Source organism: Tachysurus vachellii, chromosome 26 (genome assembly GCF_030014155.1).
Source record: "Tachysurus vachellii isolate PV-2020 chromosome 26, HZAU_Pvac_v1, whole genome shotgun sequence".
Taxonomy (NCBI): Eukaryota; Metazoa; Chordata; class Actinopteri; order Siluriformes; family Bagridae; genus Tachysurus; species Tachysurus vachellii.
Window position 1 is genome coordinate 14,636,089 of NC_083485.1, and position 15,678 is coordinate 14,651,766.

Here is a 15,678-nt window from a genome sequence, read left to right on the forward strand (position 1 = left end):
AAGGATTCCCTTATTCACAGAGATTCCTTTCTCATCAAAAGCACATTCTGGGACTATACCAGAGGATTAAATTAGCTGGACAAACACACACACACACACACACACACAAATACACACCTTATCTGGTGCAGGGTGCATTACACATTTACCAGGACTATGGCTTTTGTGGATTTAACACAGTCTGATTTCCAAATGCTCAATGGCAGCCTAGATGGATGATGCCTACTGTTGTTCTGTTGCTCTCCCTGCAGCTGAGCGCCGGATCTGAGTGCAGCTGTGACGTCGACCCTGACGGAACCAAGAAGAAGAAGTCCAAGAACCTGTAAGTTCCTCTGTTTCTTTAGAGTGCTGTCTCTCTGCTGTGCTATTGAGTTCCCCAGATACAAAAGCTATTCATGATTCAATGTACTTTTCTTCACTTACCTGATGTTCCCAGAGGGGGTTCAAGCTGCATTGTGGTTCCTCGCACTACCGTATGCTAAATACATATTTGAGATCTTTGAAATCTGAGGAGCTTTTCTTCTATCGTGCAGCTCGGGTTTAGGGAACAAAAGTGCATCAATGGGACATTTTCTTCACAGAAATGTCCATGCAATGTGAAGCTTTTTGTTTGCGTGTACAGTCTCTTCTTTGTAAAAAACCTCATAGTGCTTCATTCATTTCTTATTTCTTGTATATATTAAATATCAAAACAAGACAAAAAACAGAGTCTTCTGGGAGACCTACAACGATCACTTTGTACTGTACGCATGAGCTGAGGCTAGTTTAATACCCTAGGAATTTCAACCAGTTTCATGTCTAGGAAATGTTATGTTATTTCGCATTAGTTTGAAAAATATTTCACTGTCAGGACAAAATATTATTTTGCTCAGTGTTTCATGCAAACTTTAGGAAAAAGTTTTTTTTTTTTCGAAAAATCTTTTCTAAAAACAGTTAGCATATAATTTTCTATAAGCCATCGTATTAGCACTCAGCAGTGATCACCATCTCTAATAATAATAATAATAACAATAATAACAATAATAATAATAATAATAATCTTGAATTTTGTTTACATCTTTAATTAAGATTTATGGAGGTGAATTTCCTGTTTTCAGTTTGCTTTAGTAGAAAAAAGAAACATAAAAAGAACAGGAAGTTCTTTGTGCTGATGTTATAGATGGAATGAATTATTTATAGCTGTATTTATTTTTACTACACGAGTGAAAAACTGGAAACGGCGACACAATACACTTCATGGGAACGAGTGATCGAAATGATAGAAACTCGTTTGACACTTGACTAGCGGGTGTTAATGTTTTTTTGGCTGTCCGTCCTGGAACCCTGGGACGTGGTTAGAGATTGCGGTTCTAGGTTGTAGGTTGGTGCTGACTTTCCATTATTCTCATGAGTTAATGTTAATGACCCAGAATGCAACACAGCTGTATGATATAGTTGCGGCAGTGACGTAGCTCGGCTAGTTTGCATTCTATGAAAGAATGCTCCTGATGGGGCTGATGGCGGTATTAGAGTAAAGGACTAAAGCACCATTGCATCACTCTGTTCTGTTAGAAACAATAAAAATGTACCAGAAAAAGAGTTTAAATAGAATTAGCATAGCTAGCACTTCATTAATATTTTTATGCTAGCTTTTAAATTCTATGCAGCTTTTATAGTTTTCCAAAAAATGTAAGGCAAAATTTATACTCGATTGTTTCGTAAAAATAAAATAGAGAAGTGATAATAAAGCTGCTCTAAATGTGATCAATGCGTGCGAGAGCAGTTACGTTGATCAGAGTGAGGTGTGAAAATCCGCCCGTGCTTCATCAGCTGCAGATTGGCTCAGCATCACCGGCGTGTTAATCAAAAGCCACACATTAACACCTGCTTAAACAGCGGCTGCTGGGAGTCGGCTAACCTTTTGTCATGTTAGTATCGTCACAGCAGGCTGACACGGTGTCAGAGGTGCGGAAAGATAAAACTAAATGATAACTGAGGTTTAAAAAGTTGGTATAATGTGAAGTCATAAAAGAAAATATCTTATTGAAATGTTAGGAAATTTGTGAAATGTTAATTGAATCCTTTTTTTAACACAATTTTTGTTCAGTTTTGCACTTTCTATCTAGACCGAAAGTCTTCAAACTTTTTAGCCATCAAAAGCCAAAATGTAACCAATAGCCCCGAATATCAAACAGTTTCTTTTATAAAATCTTTCCTTATAAATCTATACACCGATCTGCTGTATTATCACTGACAGGAGACATGAATAACACTGATCACCCGGTTATCCCGTCACCCGTCGATGGATCCGATACATTATGCAGCAAGTGAACATTCAGTTCTTGAAATTGATGATGTGATGAAGCCAGAAAAATGGATAAGTGTAAGGAGTGACATGATTAAAAGCCGGGGAGAATCCGAGCATCTCCAAAACCAAAAAAAATAGGTCTTGTGGTGTGCTCCTGGTATGTTGAGGTTAGTTCCTTACAAAAGTGCTGTAAGGAAGGTGACCCAGTGACTGGTTCATGGGTACTCAAGGCTAGCTGAGGCTAACCCGTGTGCTCTGAACCTTAAGAAGATCTACTGCAGGAAACGTTAAAGCTGGCTGTGATAGAAAGGTGTATATACTGTATGCTGCATCTGTTTGTGAAGTGAAGTGACATACGGCTAAGTGAAGACACACACACACCGTGAACACACACCTGGAGCAGTGGGCAGCCATTTATGCTGCAGCGCCCGGGGACCAGTTGAGGGGGGTCGGTGCCTTGCTCAAGGGCACCTCAGTCGTGGTATTGTCGGCCCGAGAGTCGAACCCACAACCTTCGGGTTACGAGTCAGACTCTAACCATTAGGCCACGACTTCCCTGTTTTATTCCTGTCATCTGTCAGTGGTTTTTATGTTGTATCTAGTAGTTGTCATGAATGGGGAAGTGGTGGCTCAAGTGGTTAAGGCTCTGGGTTGTTGATCGTGTTGCCACTGTTGGGCCCTTGAGTAAGGCCCTTAACCCTCTCTGCTCCAGTGGTGCTGCATCATAGCTGACAATGTGCTCTGTCCCCAACCTCCAAAGTTAAGATATGTGTATTTTTATTCACCGTATCACACACACATCAATATTTTTTCCCCACTCAGGCAGGGGGCGTGGCTTTCAGACTATATTTTTTTCTTCACTTATACCCCTTTTCCACCAAAAAGAACCGGGTGCTGGTTCAGAGCTAGCACTGGTGCTGGTTCAAAGTTGGTTCCACTGGAGAACCTTCTAAGAACCGGTTTGCCTTTCCACCGGCTAGAGAGCCGTCACAGAGCCGAGTCTGACGTCACTGTATACGTGTCACATGTCCCAGCAACTTTAGCGCAGCAGCGGCAAACACAAACACATCAACAATGGCGGATGTTGCTTTACTGTTAATGCTCATGGCTTTGTGAACCTACATTAACACCCAAACGTGGCGAATCCAACGTGTACGTGCAGCTCCATGTAATCTGTATAAACGGAGGTTGTAATCGAGAAAGTACATAACGTTATTTTATCATTAACACAGAAAAAATTTAGCCTTAGCATGTAGCTACTTACTATCATGTGTGCTGATAATTGATCATATTGCAGTAAAGTAAAAGTGTATTAAACATTAGTATACTTAAGGTACATTTTCAAATGCGCTAACAGTAGCCCCTCCCACAGCCCCGCCAACAGCCACGCCCACAGCCCCTTACGCAAGCGGTTCTTAAGTGTAGACCAGCAACGTTTTGGTGCTACTTAAGAACCACTTTTCCTGGTTCAGAGCCGGTGCTTTGGCTGTCAAAAAAGAAAGAACTGGTACTAAATTAGGCTCCGAAACAGCACTCAAACTGCCTCGGTGGAAAAGGGGCATTATTAGAACCCAATTCCAGTTTAGACGTAGGCTTTGGTTTGAGACACTCCAAAGTGAACATTTTATCATCAGTGCAGAGAAAATTCTGGAAATTTACAGTTAATTGTTTGATTAATTGATCCATTTTTGATTTTTTTTCCTTCCCCAATACTAAACTGATGGCATTTAAATTTTCTTTACACTGTAGTTAGTCTCATGACTCCAGTTCAACACAACAACATTGTTTTGGCTGCTGGACTTTAGTAAAGAGTGAAGATTTTGTTTTTTGGATGAACTGTACGCTTAAGTCTAGGTACAGTACGCTCTCAGTCCTGCTGTGGAATGAGATGGAGCAGAACGTGCTCGTTCAAACAGGAATAAAATTATAAGAATCCCCCAAACCACAGCTGGCACTCTATCAAGGTCTTGTTTTTTTGGCTTTATTTCTGACTCCCACGAGGGTGAGCAGGGAGATTTAGAGCAGGACGAGACTCGGAGGAGAAATGTGCAGTGTAAAAGAAGCTATCCAGGAAAGAAAGAGAGCTGAAGCATTGAATAAAGTGAAGAGAACCTGCTGACGAGAACGTACGACCTCATTTCAGACATAACAACTCGAGATATTTACATCAATCACACACTGCTAATAATACACACACGTTACCGTCATTCCTTTTGCATCCAAAAGCCAAAACAATGGCAGAAATTCGACATCTTACTTTTTTTTTTTTTTTTTTAGTTCGGTTCATAATTTTTGTTCCTTTCTCTGATTTTTTTTTTCTGTTTGATTTTTATGTTTCTGTTTGAACGTCAGATAATATTAGCCTTTAGATGATTTATTCACACTTTTAGACTACAACATAGACAAAAATCGACACTACAGTCGAGTTACTTTATTTAAATGAAGACTTAAAGATTTATGTGTTGTGTTGTGTTATTAAAAAACGTTCTGAAAGTTCAACGCTCTGTTATTAAGCTAGCTATTCATTTGCAAATATAGATTAGTTATAAAATTAGTTATGTTATGGTCCAGGTTGGATTGGATTTGTCTAGAGCTGGTCATTAAGTCCAAGGATGAAAGTGAATCCTAGTAGTAATATCAGTAGTAATAGTAGAATTATCAGTTTTCCAAATAATATTTACTAAAAAAAAACTTTGGACTAAAAGCTCTTTTATATTTTCTTAGATATTTGACAAATTGACTGAAGTGTAATCATGCAGATACACAACATACGAGCGTGTCCTCTCAGCACCGTGATTGGCTGAGCACTGATCCCACCCCCACCCTCCTGTTTTCCCCTCCCCAGGCTTTAAAAAGGCTCAGAGGAGCTGAACGGGGTTAGATGATCGTGCCTGGTTGACCACCCTGCCCCACACCTACACACACACACACACACACACAAACACACACATGTTCCAAACAATGGTGGACTTCTCGGAGAAGTACTTGGAAAGGTAGGCATCCTGTTCGTCTCCTCCGAGCTTTCTGTGATGGACAGATTGAGGATGAACCGAGAGGGGAGGGAGAGAAAGAAAGAGAAAGGAGCTTAGAATAGAAAGTGAACTAAAGAGACGGTGTGAAGCTGAGATCTTCTCTGCTGGGATTTAGGAGAGATCCACGTGAGTTATCGGGTCTTTTATGTTGTGTGTGTAGGTGTAGGTGTGTGTGTTAGGAGCTGAAGATGTTGGAGACATGTTCTTGCATGTTCTCCTCATGTTCTTGTGTCTCATTTCTGTATTTGTAAATATGAAGTTTGACTGTTTTGTGTTTGTGTTGAAGCACAAAGTGGAGACAGTCCGATGTTATTGACACAACTGAGTGACATTCGAAGGCTCCAGCAGGCACACGATCACTTTCTGTGCTCTCTGAGTTTTGTATTGTTTATTGAAGCACCAGTCTTTTTTTGTGCTGCATAAACCTAGATATAGGATAGCATTAAAAATGGATGAACTACAAGCCTGGATTCTTTTTTTTCCTCCTCCTCATTCCCATCGGTGTAGTTTTTTTTAAAAGCACCATCATCGCTGCAGAGCCTCTCCGGGCCGCTGTCACGTTCTAAAATGTCTTTCCCACTGCAGGCGTCCTGGTTTTCTTGTACTAGAATAGCTCAGAGCAATGCTGCGAGAGATAATAAGGGCCTGCCAGAGTGGGAACTGGAGCCTTGGAGATGATTTCGGATTGCAGATTTCGATTGAAGAAGTTCCTCGTCCTTGGAAGCCGGTCGAGAGGAAACGTCAGACGTCATGGCGATTTGGATAAGCTGCCGCTGCAGTGAATAAGCATGACTAATGTTTCCACGTGTTTCTGGCTGATAGTGAGAGAGCGCTTTATGTTTGGACGAGTGCGAGCGTGTGCAGATGTGCAGCTGGAATTGTTTCCACCCATGTTATTATTTTGCGTTCTTCTTTCTCATAGCATTGAGCTTAGACAGCCTGTAGGATCACAGCAGCGGATCTTAGATACACATCTACAGAATCCAGCTGTGGCTGACTGAGGAAGCTGCAAAGCTGAGATTTGGGATTTTGCTTAAGGTCTTAAAGGTCATCCGTCTTCTGTCTGACATTTCCACGGCCGTGTGTTAGGAAGCCGCAAACTGAAATAACTCGGGGTTATTTTGCAGCGGGAAGCATCCACACCGCATGCCTGAGAGGTGGACATATTCACACAGGGGTGCGGAATGTAGACCATCTGCAGGACTATGCTCAGGGAATGTGCAAAAAAAAAACCTGCTGTTACTAACATGAACACACACATGCACATGGAAACACACAAACACACACACATATATGCACACACACACATACATAAATATATATGCACATGACACACAAACAAACAAACACACACACAGATATGAACATGCACATGACACACACACACTTACTCTTTTATAGTATTAAAAAATGAGGCAGGTTATTTAACCCATGCAATAATATTTTGCACCGATATTACACTAGAGTTTTTAATTAGTTTTGAACACATTTTTTTAATTATTTTTAATTTTTTAATCACATTAATTATTATTTTATTAATTATTTATTAATAGAACTGTTTGGTAAATGGTGGTCTAGAAAATTACTAGTAATAAATGACAGCGAGTTCATTTGCATATTAGAATAATTAATGAACGTGATCGGTCAGTCGAGGCAAGAAGATTATTGCTTAAAAAAAGAAGAAAAAAAAAAAGCCAAAAAAAAAAAAGCACATTTATTAACAATAAAGTGCAATTAAAACAAAATGAGAGGAAGAAAAAAAGGAAAAATGTACACAAAGATGTGCATAAAAATTTAAATAAAAAATATAAAAGATTTCATTAAAAATAAATGCTATGTAAAAAAAATTAGAAGCATGGAATCCAAACCAAAACACAATAATAAACATCGTGCTGTACAACGTAGAGACCTAGAGTCAGCTCCATGTCTGACCTTCATCATGACCTTTCCAAACTGTTTTTTTTTTTTTTTTTAAATATTGTACTAACAACAGTCACGTGCTTGTGTTTGCTTTATAGTGTAAATAAACAGTCTGTAGCTCCAGCTGTGACGTCATGAGACGGCTGGAGTGTGTCAGGTGTAGTGTGTACTGCTGAACAGTAGGTGGCAGTGTTGAGTCGAATACGTCTTATTTCCCCGTCTGTGTTTTATTTACATTCTGCAGCTTCACTGCAGCATGCTTCCTTCAATCTTCTCCAGATCATCAAATCATTCTGTCTGTTCTCGGATCAGTTTTTCTCACTTTTTAGGTTTCTGACATTTCCTCCAATGCAACTCGCTAATGACTCTCGCCTGCTGTATTGAAACCAGATCAAGACCATAAATTGTTTATAAAACTCGCAAATCTTTTCCAAGGCCCGTAAAATTTCGATGGAGGTTCCCGACTCGCACAACGACTCAAACCCCGCTTTCTCCAGATGAAAAATAAGCCAATCGAACACGTCCTGATCATCTGCTTCTGGTTTACGCGGTCTAAAAAAAGCTTTTTTTATTTGCTAGACCTCTTCAGCTTTCCAAGACAAACCTCCCCTATTCCTGCTCCTCTGTCATTTCCCTGGATTCTGTTCCAGTCTCGATGTATGAATACACAATTTCACCGTGGACTAATTTCCGGCCCTGAATTGTATTTACAGCGTTAACGCTAGCCAAAAGAATCCAAACTAGCTTTAGCATGTGTGTGAGCAGTCAGAGAGGAATGCCATGTGATGAATATATCTGCTTAACTACTTGACCGTTTCACCGATCTTATCTTATCAGAAGTGCTTGGAGTGAGGAGAAGGGATTGGGTGCGTCATCGACAGCATCAACCAAAATAAAACATGTTTATATGTAAAGTGGCGTTAAGGTCTTTGTCAACATCATGAGATAACGCGGCTTGGAGGAAGGGTGTAGTTTCCTATGATATAATATATATATATATATATATATATATATATAATATATATATATATATAATATATGTTTATTGCACGCTCTTATTCGATTGGTAGAAAAATGTCTGACGGAAATGACAGTTATTTTATGGAGCTGTTTTCTCTGGAATAAACTTAGTTGACCAAGTTTAGAGGTTTTAACAAAATAAGCAATTCATTTTAATTGAGTTTTGGGTAGCGTTGTTGTGGTTCCCGTGGATCCTGATCTCAGTTTACTGGAATTTCACACGTAGGCCTCCTTTCAAGATTTGTGAACCTATCAAGGATGTATTCCTGCATCAGGCTTATCGTTCCTGGGATAGACCCCCGATCCACCGTGACCCTGATCAGGATTCACCGTTTATTTGAAGCTCAATGAATAAATAAATATATTTGAATAGTTTATTTTCTGGTGCAGGTTAAGTGTCTAAGCATATTGCAGAGACATCAAATTGAAACAAGGAGGAATTTGCAATATTTTGTGTATTACTAAAGATAGGATAAAAGGAGGTGACATATATTTATTCACTTGGTTGCTGATTTACAAATGAAACATTAAGGAAGCTTTTTCAAGACAAAACCATGACAAGTCCAGAAGCTTAAGTGCTGAGCCTCCACCACACCAAACCTCATGCTCATTCATGGTAGAGGGACAGTGGGAGCTCAGTGGTTACGACGTTGGACTACTGATCAGAAGGTCTCAAAGTTCAGGCCACAGCACTGCTAAGTTGCCACAGCCTTAACCCTCAAGTGAGAAATGATTCTTTCTGGCTAAAAGTGCTGAAGTCTCTCTCTTGGCTGTCCCCCACATCCTCACAGCTGACCTTCCTCCTTCTTTCTGTTTACAAAGATAAGAGCAGTAGCTTCAGACCTGGATGGCCTTGGCTTTAAAACACAAAAGAAGCTTCGTGGAAAAGCAAGATTGTGGAGTTGAAACATTATCAAGTTCCTTATTCATGTGGTAATGGAAGGTTTGAACACAGAAAAAATATGCGGTGGGATAAAGAGGAAGCCCGTGAAGCCGCATCGTACGGAAGTGGTAAGCTTGTGTCTTGAGTCTGACTGAAAAAATGCCCGGTGGTGTATTTTAAGGTGATTGCTCATCATTTAGTTGTTGGGGCGTGAGGGTATTTTTGTGAGAGGTGGTGGGGGCATTGTTTCCATATTTAAGCACAACATTGCATGATGTCATGAATTGTTTCAGACTTCCTGTTTCCTGTGAGGGCTCACCTCCTGGTTCCTTTACTTAAGCCTAGCTGAATTAAAAAAAGACAGCTAACAGTAAAAAAAGTGTTGGTCACCAAATATATGTCCTTAATGGACATACATTCAAACCTCCTTTCAAACAAATACAGATGTTCAGGGTGACGAATAAGAGTCAATACACCTGGAGCACAGGCTCTCGTTCGTACTGTCAGCCCTCACAGAATTTCACATGATAATAAGTCCAGAAACTATTATAGAAAGGAGGTACGGTGAGGGCAGGACGGATGGACAGATTTAGGAACCGTGTCTAGGGAGGTCCAAAAATGGAATGGTCTCCCAACGTGGTGCTGATGAGAGTGGAGGCCTTGCTAATCCACGGTGGAAATCAAACGGCAGGAAATAGGTGTTACGTAAGGTCGGGCGTTCCATGAGGACGCGAGCGAGGTCGGAGTGTGTGAGGACGAGTGCTCGGGGATCGGAGGAGGGCGTGTCATGAAGCCTAAAGTTTGGCTGGAGGTAGAGGGGTGCAGATGTACGCTGTTAGCCCCCTCAAGGGCTTTGACCCTAAGGTCACAAACCCAGGGGCCTTATGGAGAATCCTAGAGAGAGGTGTGGAGGTAGAGAGCGGCACTCAGCCTCATCCCTCTGTCAGTACGTCACTCTGCCAGTCAGGAAGGAAGAAGAGGAGAGAGAGGACGAAGGACAGGAGTGAGACGAGTGCAAGACAGAGAGAAAGAGAGACAGACAGTGTCTCTCTTCCAACTCTCAACACCTTGCTGGAATCTTATCATTGCTTTGTGACTGACTTCGGAGAAAATGTACACACCGTGTGGATTAATTTACTTTATTTTTTAGGGTTTGATGTTTTCTACTACATCTGGATCTAAGCTACTTTTTTGACCTACTGCTTGTGTGTGTGTCCATACAGGGCCAAAGACATGAAGAACCGACTGGCGTTCCTGAGGAGAAGGAATGAATCTCCAGGAAGCACTCCGGCCAGCAAGCTGGACAAAACTATGAAGTCAATCAAGTAAGTGTTACATGCGAGTGTGTGCATGAGCAGGTGATTGTGTGTCGATGCATATGGGTGTGCACGTGGCCTGAGAGAAGAAGGAGTGGAAAAAGGGAAGTTGTCTATTTGTGTCATCACATTGTCATGCAGTTGTCATGTTTAGCGTGTCTATCTTTCCATGAATGAATGAATCAGTGCACTTATATGGTGCGCAGTAATGTTTGGGTTTAACAGAAATGACAAATCTTACCACCCGGGTGCCAAAACATTTACTCTATTCTTGTAGAACATGTCAGACATGAGGGATTGTTCTTGTTTTGAGCTACACTGGAGAGACCAATCAGAAAAAAAAAATCAAACTGTGCATATGAAGTAGTACAATTCGTAATATACGACGCACCGCATCCCAGCTGGCTGAACATATGCAGGGGTGTCATTTCTTTAGCACGACTAACGCCTGCTTAATTGCCCGTGGACGCAGCGTACAATGCCACCCTATCGTTCAGAAAGACTGCCTTTGCTCCTAAAGTCAATAAGGCAGCAGATGTTGTAGAGCTGTTAATTGTAGTCACACAATGAAAAGGAGGTTTGGAAAAGCGAGAGGCATGAGGAGGCGGAGCTATAGTATCATCCTACTGGCTGGCTGTAGCTCCTCCTTCACCCCTCCCTTCTCTGAGCTTAGTCATAAAGGAAGAAGTCTACCAGAGATGCTCAGAGAGACTTGTAACGCACACAGAAAAAACCCAAATACACACCGAGCCAGAGAGACGCACAAGGCTGCGGATGGGTCACACAATGAGAAATCTGACAGAAATGGGCTTGCTCAAAAACCGTTCTGCTTTCATTTGCAGGCCCACGCCGGAGGAGGCGCTCAAGTGGGGAGAATCTCTCGACAAGCTGCTCGTCCATAAATGTAAGTCAGGCAAATCATTTTTAGAATCTTTTTTATTAATTTGGTATTTGTATTAAGATTACAGTTTGAGTTCTTTCCTTTGCTTTGGAACTGGGAACGATGTGTGTGTGTGTGCTGGTGCATTTTGTGTGAGAGTGTGAATGTGTGTGTGTGTGTGTGTGTGTGTCGGAGGCTCTCGCATGAATTAACTCCATATGAATTGAACCATGCATCGGCAGGGAGGAAATAGCAACACAGAGAGATTAGTGAGCTCCAAAGGCATTACTGTGCTCTTTCTATTTATATCCACTCTCCGTGATCATTTTTAATCCAGGTCTTGATGATCGTAATACGGTTTGGAAAGAAAAATCGAATGTGCTCAATGTTAACATTCAGCATGTCATGTGCACAAGAGATACTTATCTGCACAGTGCACTTATTCATCCGCTTCCGTAAAAAAATGAAATAAATCAAAAATCCAGCCAGCTTATCTGCAGCGGAAAAGTGCTCTCGGTCGAAGGGGTGGCTCCTCGACTTCCTTGTATTCTTACTGAACACAATCCAAAAGCCTGTCAGGAATATTAACGCAACCTGGCGAGGGAAGGAAGATGGTCATAATCAGATTTCAGAAAAATCAACAATTCTATCGTTGTTGAAAAGGCGCTGAAAATAACGAGCCAAATAAAGCCTCAAATTGTGTCGAAAATGTATAATGCAGAATGAAACACCTAAAATGGTGACAGATCTCCGTCTCCAATGGTTAGCAACGGAAGGGCAAGAGAGGAAGCTGCTAATCCTTATGAAATGATCCTTATCTCGTACTGAGTTCAGCTGTATCTGCTGTTCCTCTGGTTCTTCCTGTCCACTCACTCAGTAACACTCTGTCTCTCTCTCTCTCTCTCGCTCTCTCTCTCTCTCTCTCATTCTTTTAGTAACACTCTGTCTCTCTCTCTCATTTTTTTTCTGTCAGATGGCCTGGCGGCGTTCAGAGCATTCCTGCGCACCGAATTCAGCGAGGAGAATCTGGAATTCTGGCTAGCCTGCGAGGATTACAAGAAGATCAAGTCACAGTCCAAGATGGCCTCAAAGGCTAAGAAGATCTTCGCCGAGTACATCGCCATCCAGTCCTGTAAAGAGGTAAGGCAGAGTTCTCCGTTTACAAAAATGCTAGCTGTGTATCACTACGCGGGGTTATACGGCGGCCGCGGCCAGTCAAAACACGGCTCGATCGTTTTGACTGGAAACATATCAGATCTGAGACAGTTTGGAAGGTTACTAAGTAAACACACATGGGTAGAGGAGTGTAAATCCTGTGCGCTCCCCTCCCCCTGTTTTTAAGGAATGAGGCAGGCTATGAATGAGCTGTTCTGTGTGTATGGTTCCCACATGGAGGCCTGAGAGAGGCCTGGAGGATGTGAGGTCATACCTGGCTAATAAATTCAAACAAACCCCTGCTACACTAAGCCTCTGCTTTTAGAGCATGTTTTCACTTTTTGGGTTTGGAAGAATCCTGGAACAAAACTCCAAACAGTTGTAATTTACTTTAAACAGTGAGAGAGAGAGAGAGAGAGAGAGAGAGAGAGAGAACATACATGTATCCTGACCTGACAAGGACTTGCTACTAACTGTATTATTCTTCTGCTTTCGCCCTCTAGGTGAACCTTGACTCATACACACGAGAGCACACCAAGGAGAACCTTCAGAATGTCACGCGCTCCTGTTTCGAACTTGCCCAGCGCCGGATATATGGCCTGATGGAGAAGGATTCGTATCCGCGGTTCCTGCGCTCTGAACTCTACCTGGACTTAGTGAACCAAAAGAAAGCGAGCGCCACGTCCACGGCGTCCTCGTCGTAAGAGGAACCACGGCGCAGGGACGCTTGACAAAAATATCTAACTAGCATTGTGGACACTTTCGTTCTCATCCACCATCCTGTCCTACGATGAGGAGAATAGAGAGAGGGAGGAATAGAGGGATAGAAAGAGGAGACAATCAGGACGGAGAGACCCCCGAAAGGAAAAGGCGGTTGTCCGATCCGGAGGCTGAGCAAAAAAGACGTGTGGAGTGTCTGTGTAACAAGCTACATCATCTTTATTATTATTATTATTATTATAATTAGCATTATTATTATTGTTATTATTATATTATTATTATTTAAGTTTGGTTTTGGAGAGAAGTCAAAGTCGAGGACGGGGATTTGCTCTACGATGTAAAGACAGTCGGGTACTGTTCTGTCGTTTTTTTATCCTTCGTGCTCTCGGTACGATGAAGACACCACTTTATTTTTGTCGATCTCACTCTCAAGCCGTCACAGCCGTCAAGGATCGATACAGCACCGTGCACGTGGTTCCTTCCCGTCTTTCTTTCCTTCCGTGATCATGCACTTCTCAGACGTGGCGTCTCCTTTCTCGTCCCGCCGTTCTGACAGACTTTTAGAGGAACGGACCAAAAACAGAACACGGACTCTCATGCTTCTGCACGCGGACCGCACTCATCCGTCCGCAGGTCTGCGAAGGTCAAACGCGTGACAGTAAATGCTTAGCAATTCATTGTAGCTCTATGTGAGGACTGGACGAGAGGATTCTCAGGACTGCACGGCACTCGACTATGAAGCTTTCAGGCTTGTTTTTTTGTAAATATTATAATAATTATTATTATTTTTTATTAGGTTTAAACCTGCACTCCTTAGATGTTTTTTTTGTTGTTGTTCTTGTTAATAAGAAAGATAACGCTTTACCTGTACAGAAAGTCTGCATATTTATTTAGAGCCTCGCTGGATATAGCATTCAGTTCATTGCACTCAGTTAAACAAAAAAAAAATGGCACCCCACTCAGCCTCGCCCCTCCCCCGCCCTCTCCCTGTCACACCCCCTTTTTACCCACGATTCCCATGAACTGTCCTTATTGTAAGTGCAATATTTTTTTTAAATAATAGTTTTTTGTTAGTCTGCTTATCTATTGGATAAATTTCACTTTGATGAATTTTTTTTTTTTTTATTTTGTCGGAAGAAAAAAAAATATTCGACCCGCACGAAGACTGAGTTGCAGTTTTAAGAGTATTTAGTTCCTATTAAGTGAGTTATTCTAACTGTGTAATCCCTGGCAGCAGGCAGCTGGGGGTTTATGGATGTAAATATAATTCTTAAGAAAAGAATAAAACGACGAAAAAAGACAAAAACACAAGGTCTTGTGGGAAATGTCCCACGCAATACAGCTGTATGTATGTACATGTAAATACTCAGAGCCTCAAAGCTATAAAATGACATGTAACCTTATCAGAAAAAAAGGGGAAAAGTCCTGGGGTGAAATCCAGCTTCTCCTCGATCATACACTGCTTGTAAGGGGTTTACGAAATGTATTTTATCATTTTCACTGTTTACAACTCAAACGCATCTCCGAAAAATAGCAAGCGAAAAAAGAAGATAGAGAGAATACATTTGGTGTCATTGTAAAAAAAAAAAAGAAAGAGAAAAAAAGAGAGAAGATATAATAAAAGAGATGAATGATAAAAACTGATCCTTGATCTCTTGGTGTTTGATTATTGCTTTATTTTTCTTATAGAATCTAGTGTGTGTGTGTGTGTGTGTGTGTGTGTGTGTGTGTGTGTGTGTGTGTGTGTTTAAATACATTTATTACCGTCACCTCTTTCTGTCACTGCTCGCGTAAACAGGTATATAACGACTCTCTTTAAATAGGTGACCTGAAACAGTCAGATGGGAGAGAGAGAGAGAGAGAGAGAGAGAGAGGTGAGGAGAAAAGAAAAAGGGATAAAAGAGGTAAAAAGAAAACATGAAGGAGTAAGGAACTAGACAAAAATCAAAGACTAAGGTGATGAGTTAAGAAAAAAAGACAGAAATGAAAACAAGATGAAAGAGGAGAACCAGGAAAGAAAATGAGAGAATAAAAAATTAATAAAGAGTTAATTTGAGGAGAGAGAGATTAAGGGAGGAAAGAAGAGAAGTATAAGATCAAAACTGACAGAAGAGTGAAGAAGAAAGGGAAGAGAAGAACGGTGAGGAGAGGAAAATCTGATAGAAAATGAAAGAGACTGCTATATACTGTATAAGACAAAAAGAAGGAAAATAAAGAGATGGGGAAAAATCAGGAAAGGTTAGAGGTGGAGGAGGAGTGGAGAGAAGAGAGATGAAAGAAAAAAAAAGAGGTGGGGCTAAAGGAAAGAATAAGATAAAAAACTAGATAATAGAGAAGAATAAAGAGATGAAGAGAAAAATGAGAGGTGAGAAAAAGATAAAAAGAGAACAATGGAAAGAGAAAAGAAGCGAAAGAAGAGAAGAAAAAATTCAGACTGTGAGAAGAGAAGAGGAAGGAAGACATGA

The 15,678-nt window shown here is 41.1% G+C and overlaps 1 protein-coding gene across 1 annotated transcript in view; it reads left to right on the forward strand.

Moving 5' to 3' along the window:
• rgs3a (regulator of G protein signaling 3a) overlaps positions 1-14,857 on the forward strand; it is a 119,184-nt gene extending 104,327 nt beyond the window's left edge. Inside the window, exons 12-16 of the mRNA XM_060862369.1 lie at positions 252-322; positions 10,366-10,467; positions 11,301-11,362; positions 12,312-12,478; positions 12,997-14,857. Of these exons, the coding sequence (XP_060718352.1) occupies positions 252-322; positions 10,366-10,467; positions 11,301-11,362; positions 12,312-12,478; positions 12,997-13,197 (603 nt within the window). The 3' untranslated portion in view covers positions 13,198-14,857. The remainder of the gene's footprint in view (positions 1-251; positions 323-10,365; positions 10,468-11,300; positions 11,363-12,311; positions 12,479-12,996) is intronic.
• The last annotated feature ends 821 nt before the right edge of the window (positions 14,858-15,678 follow it).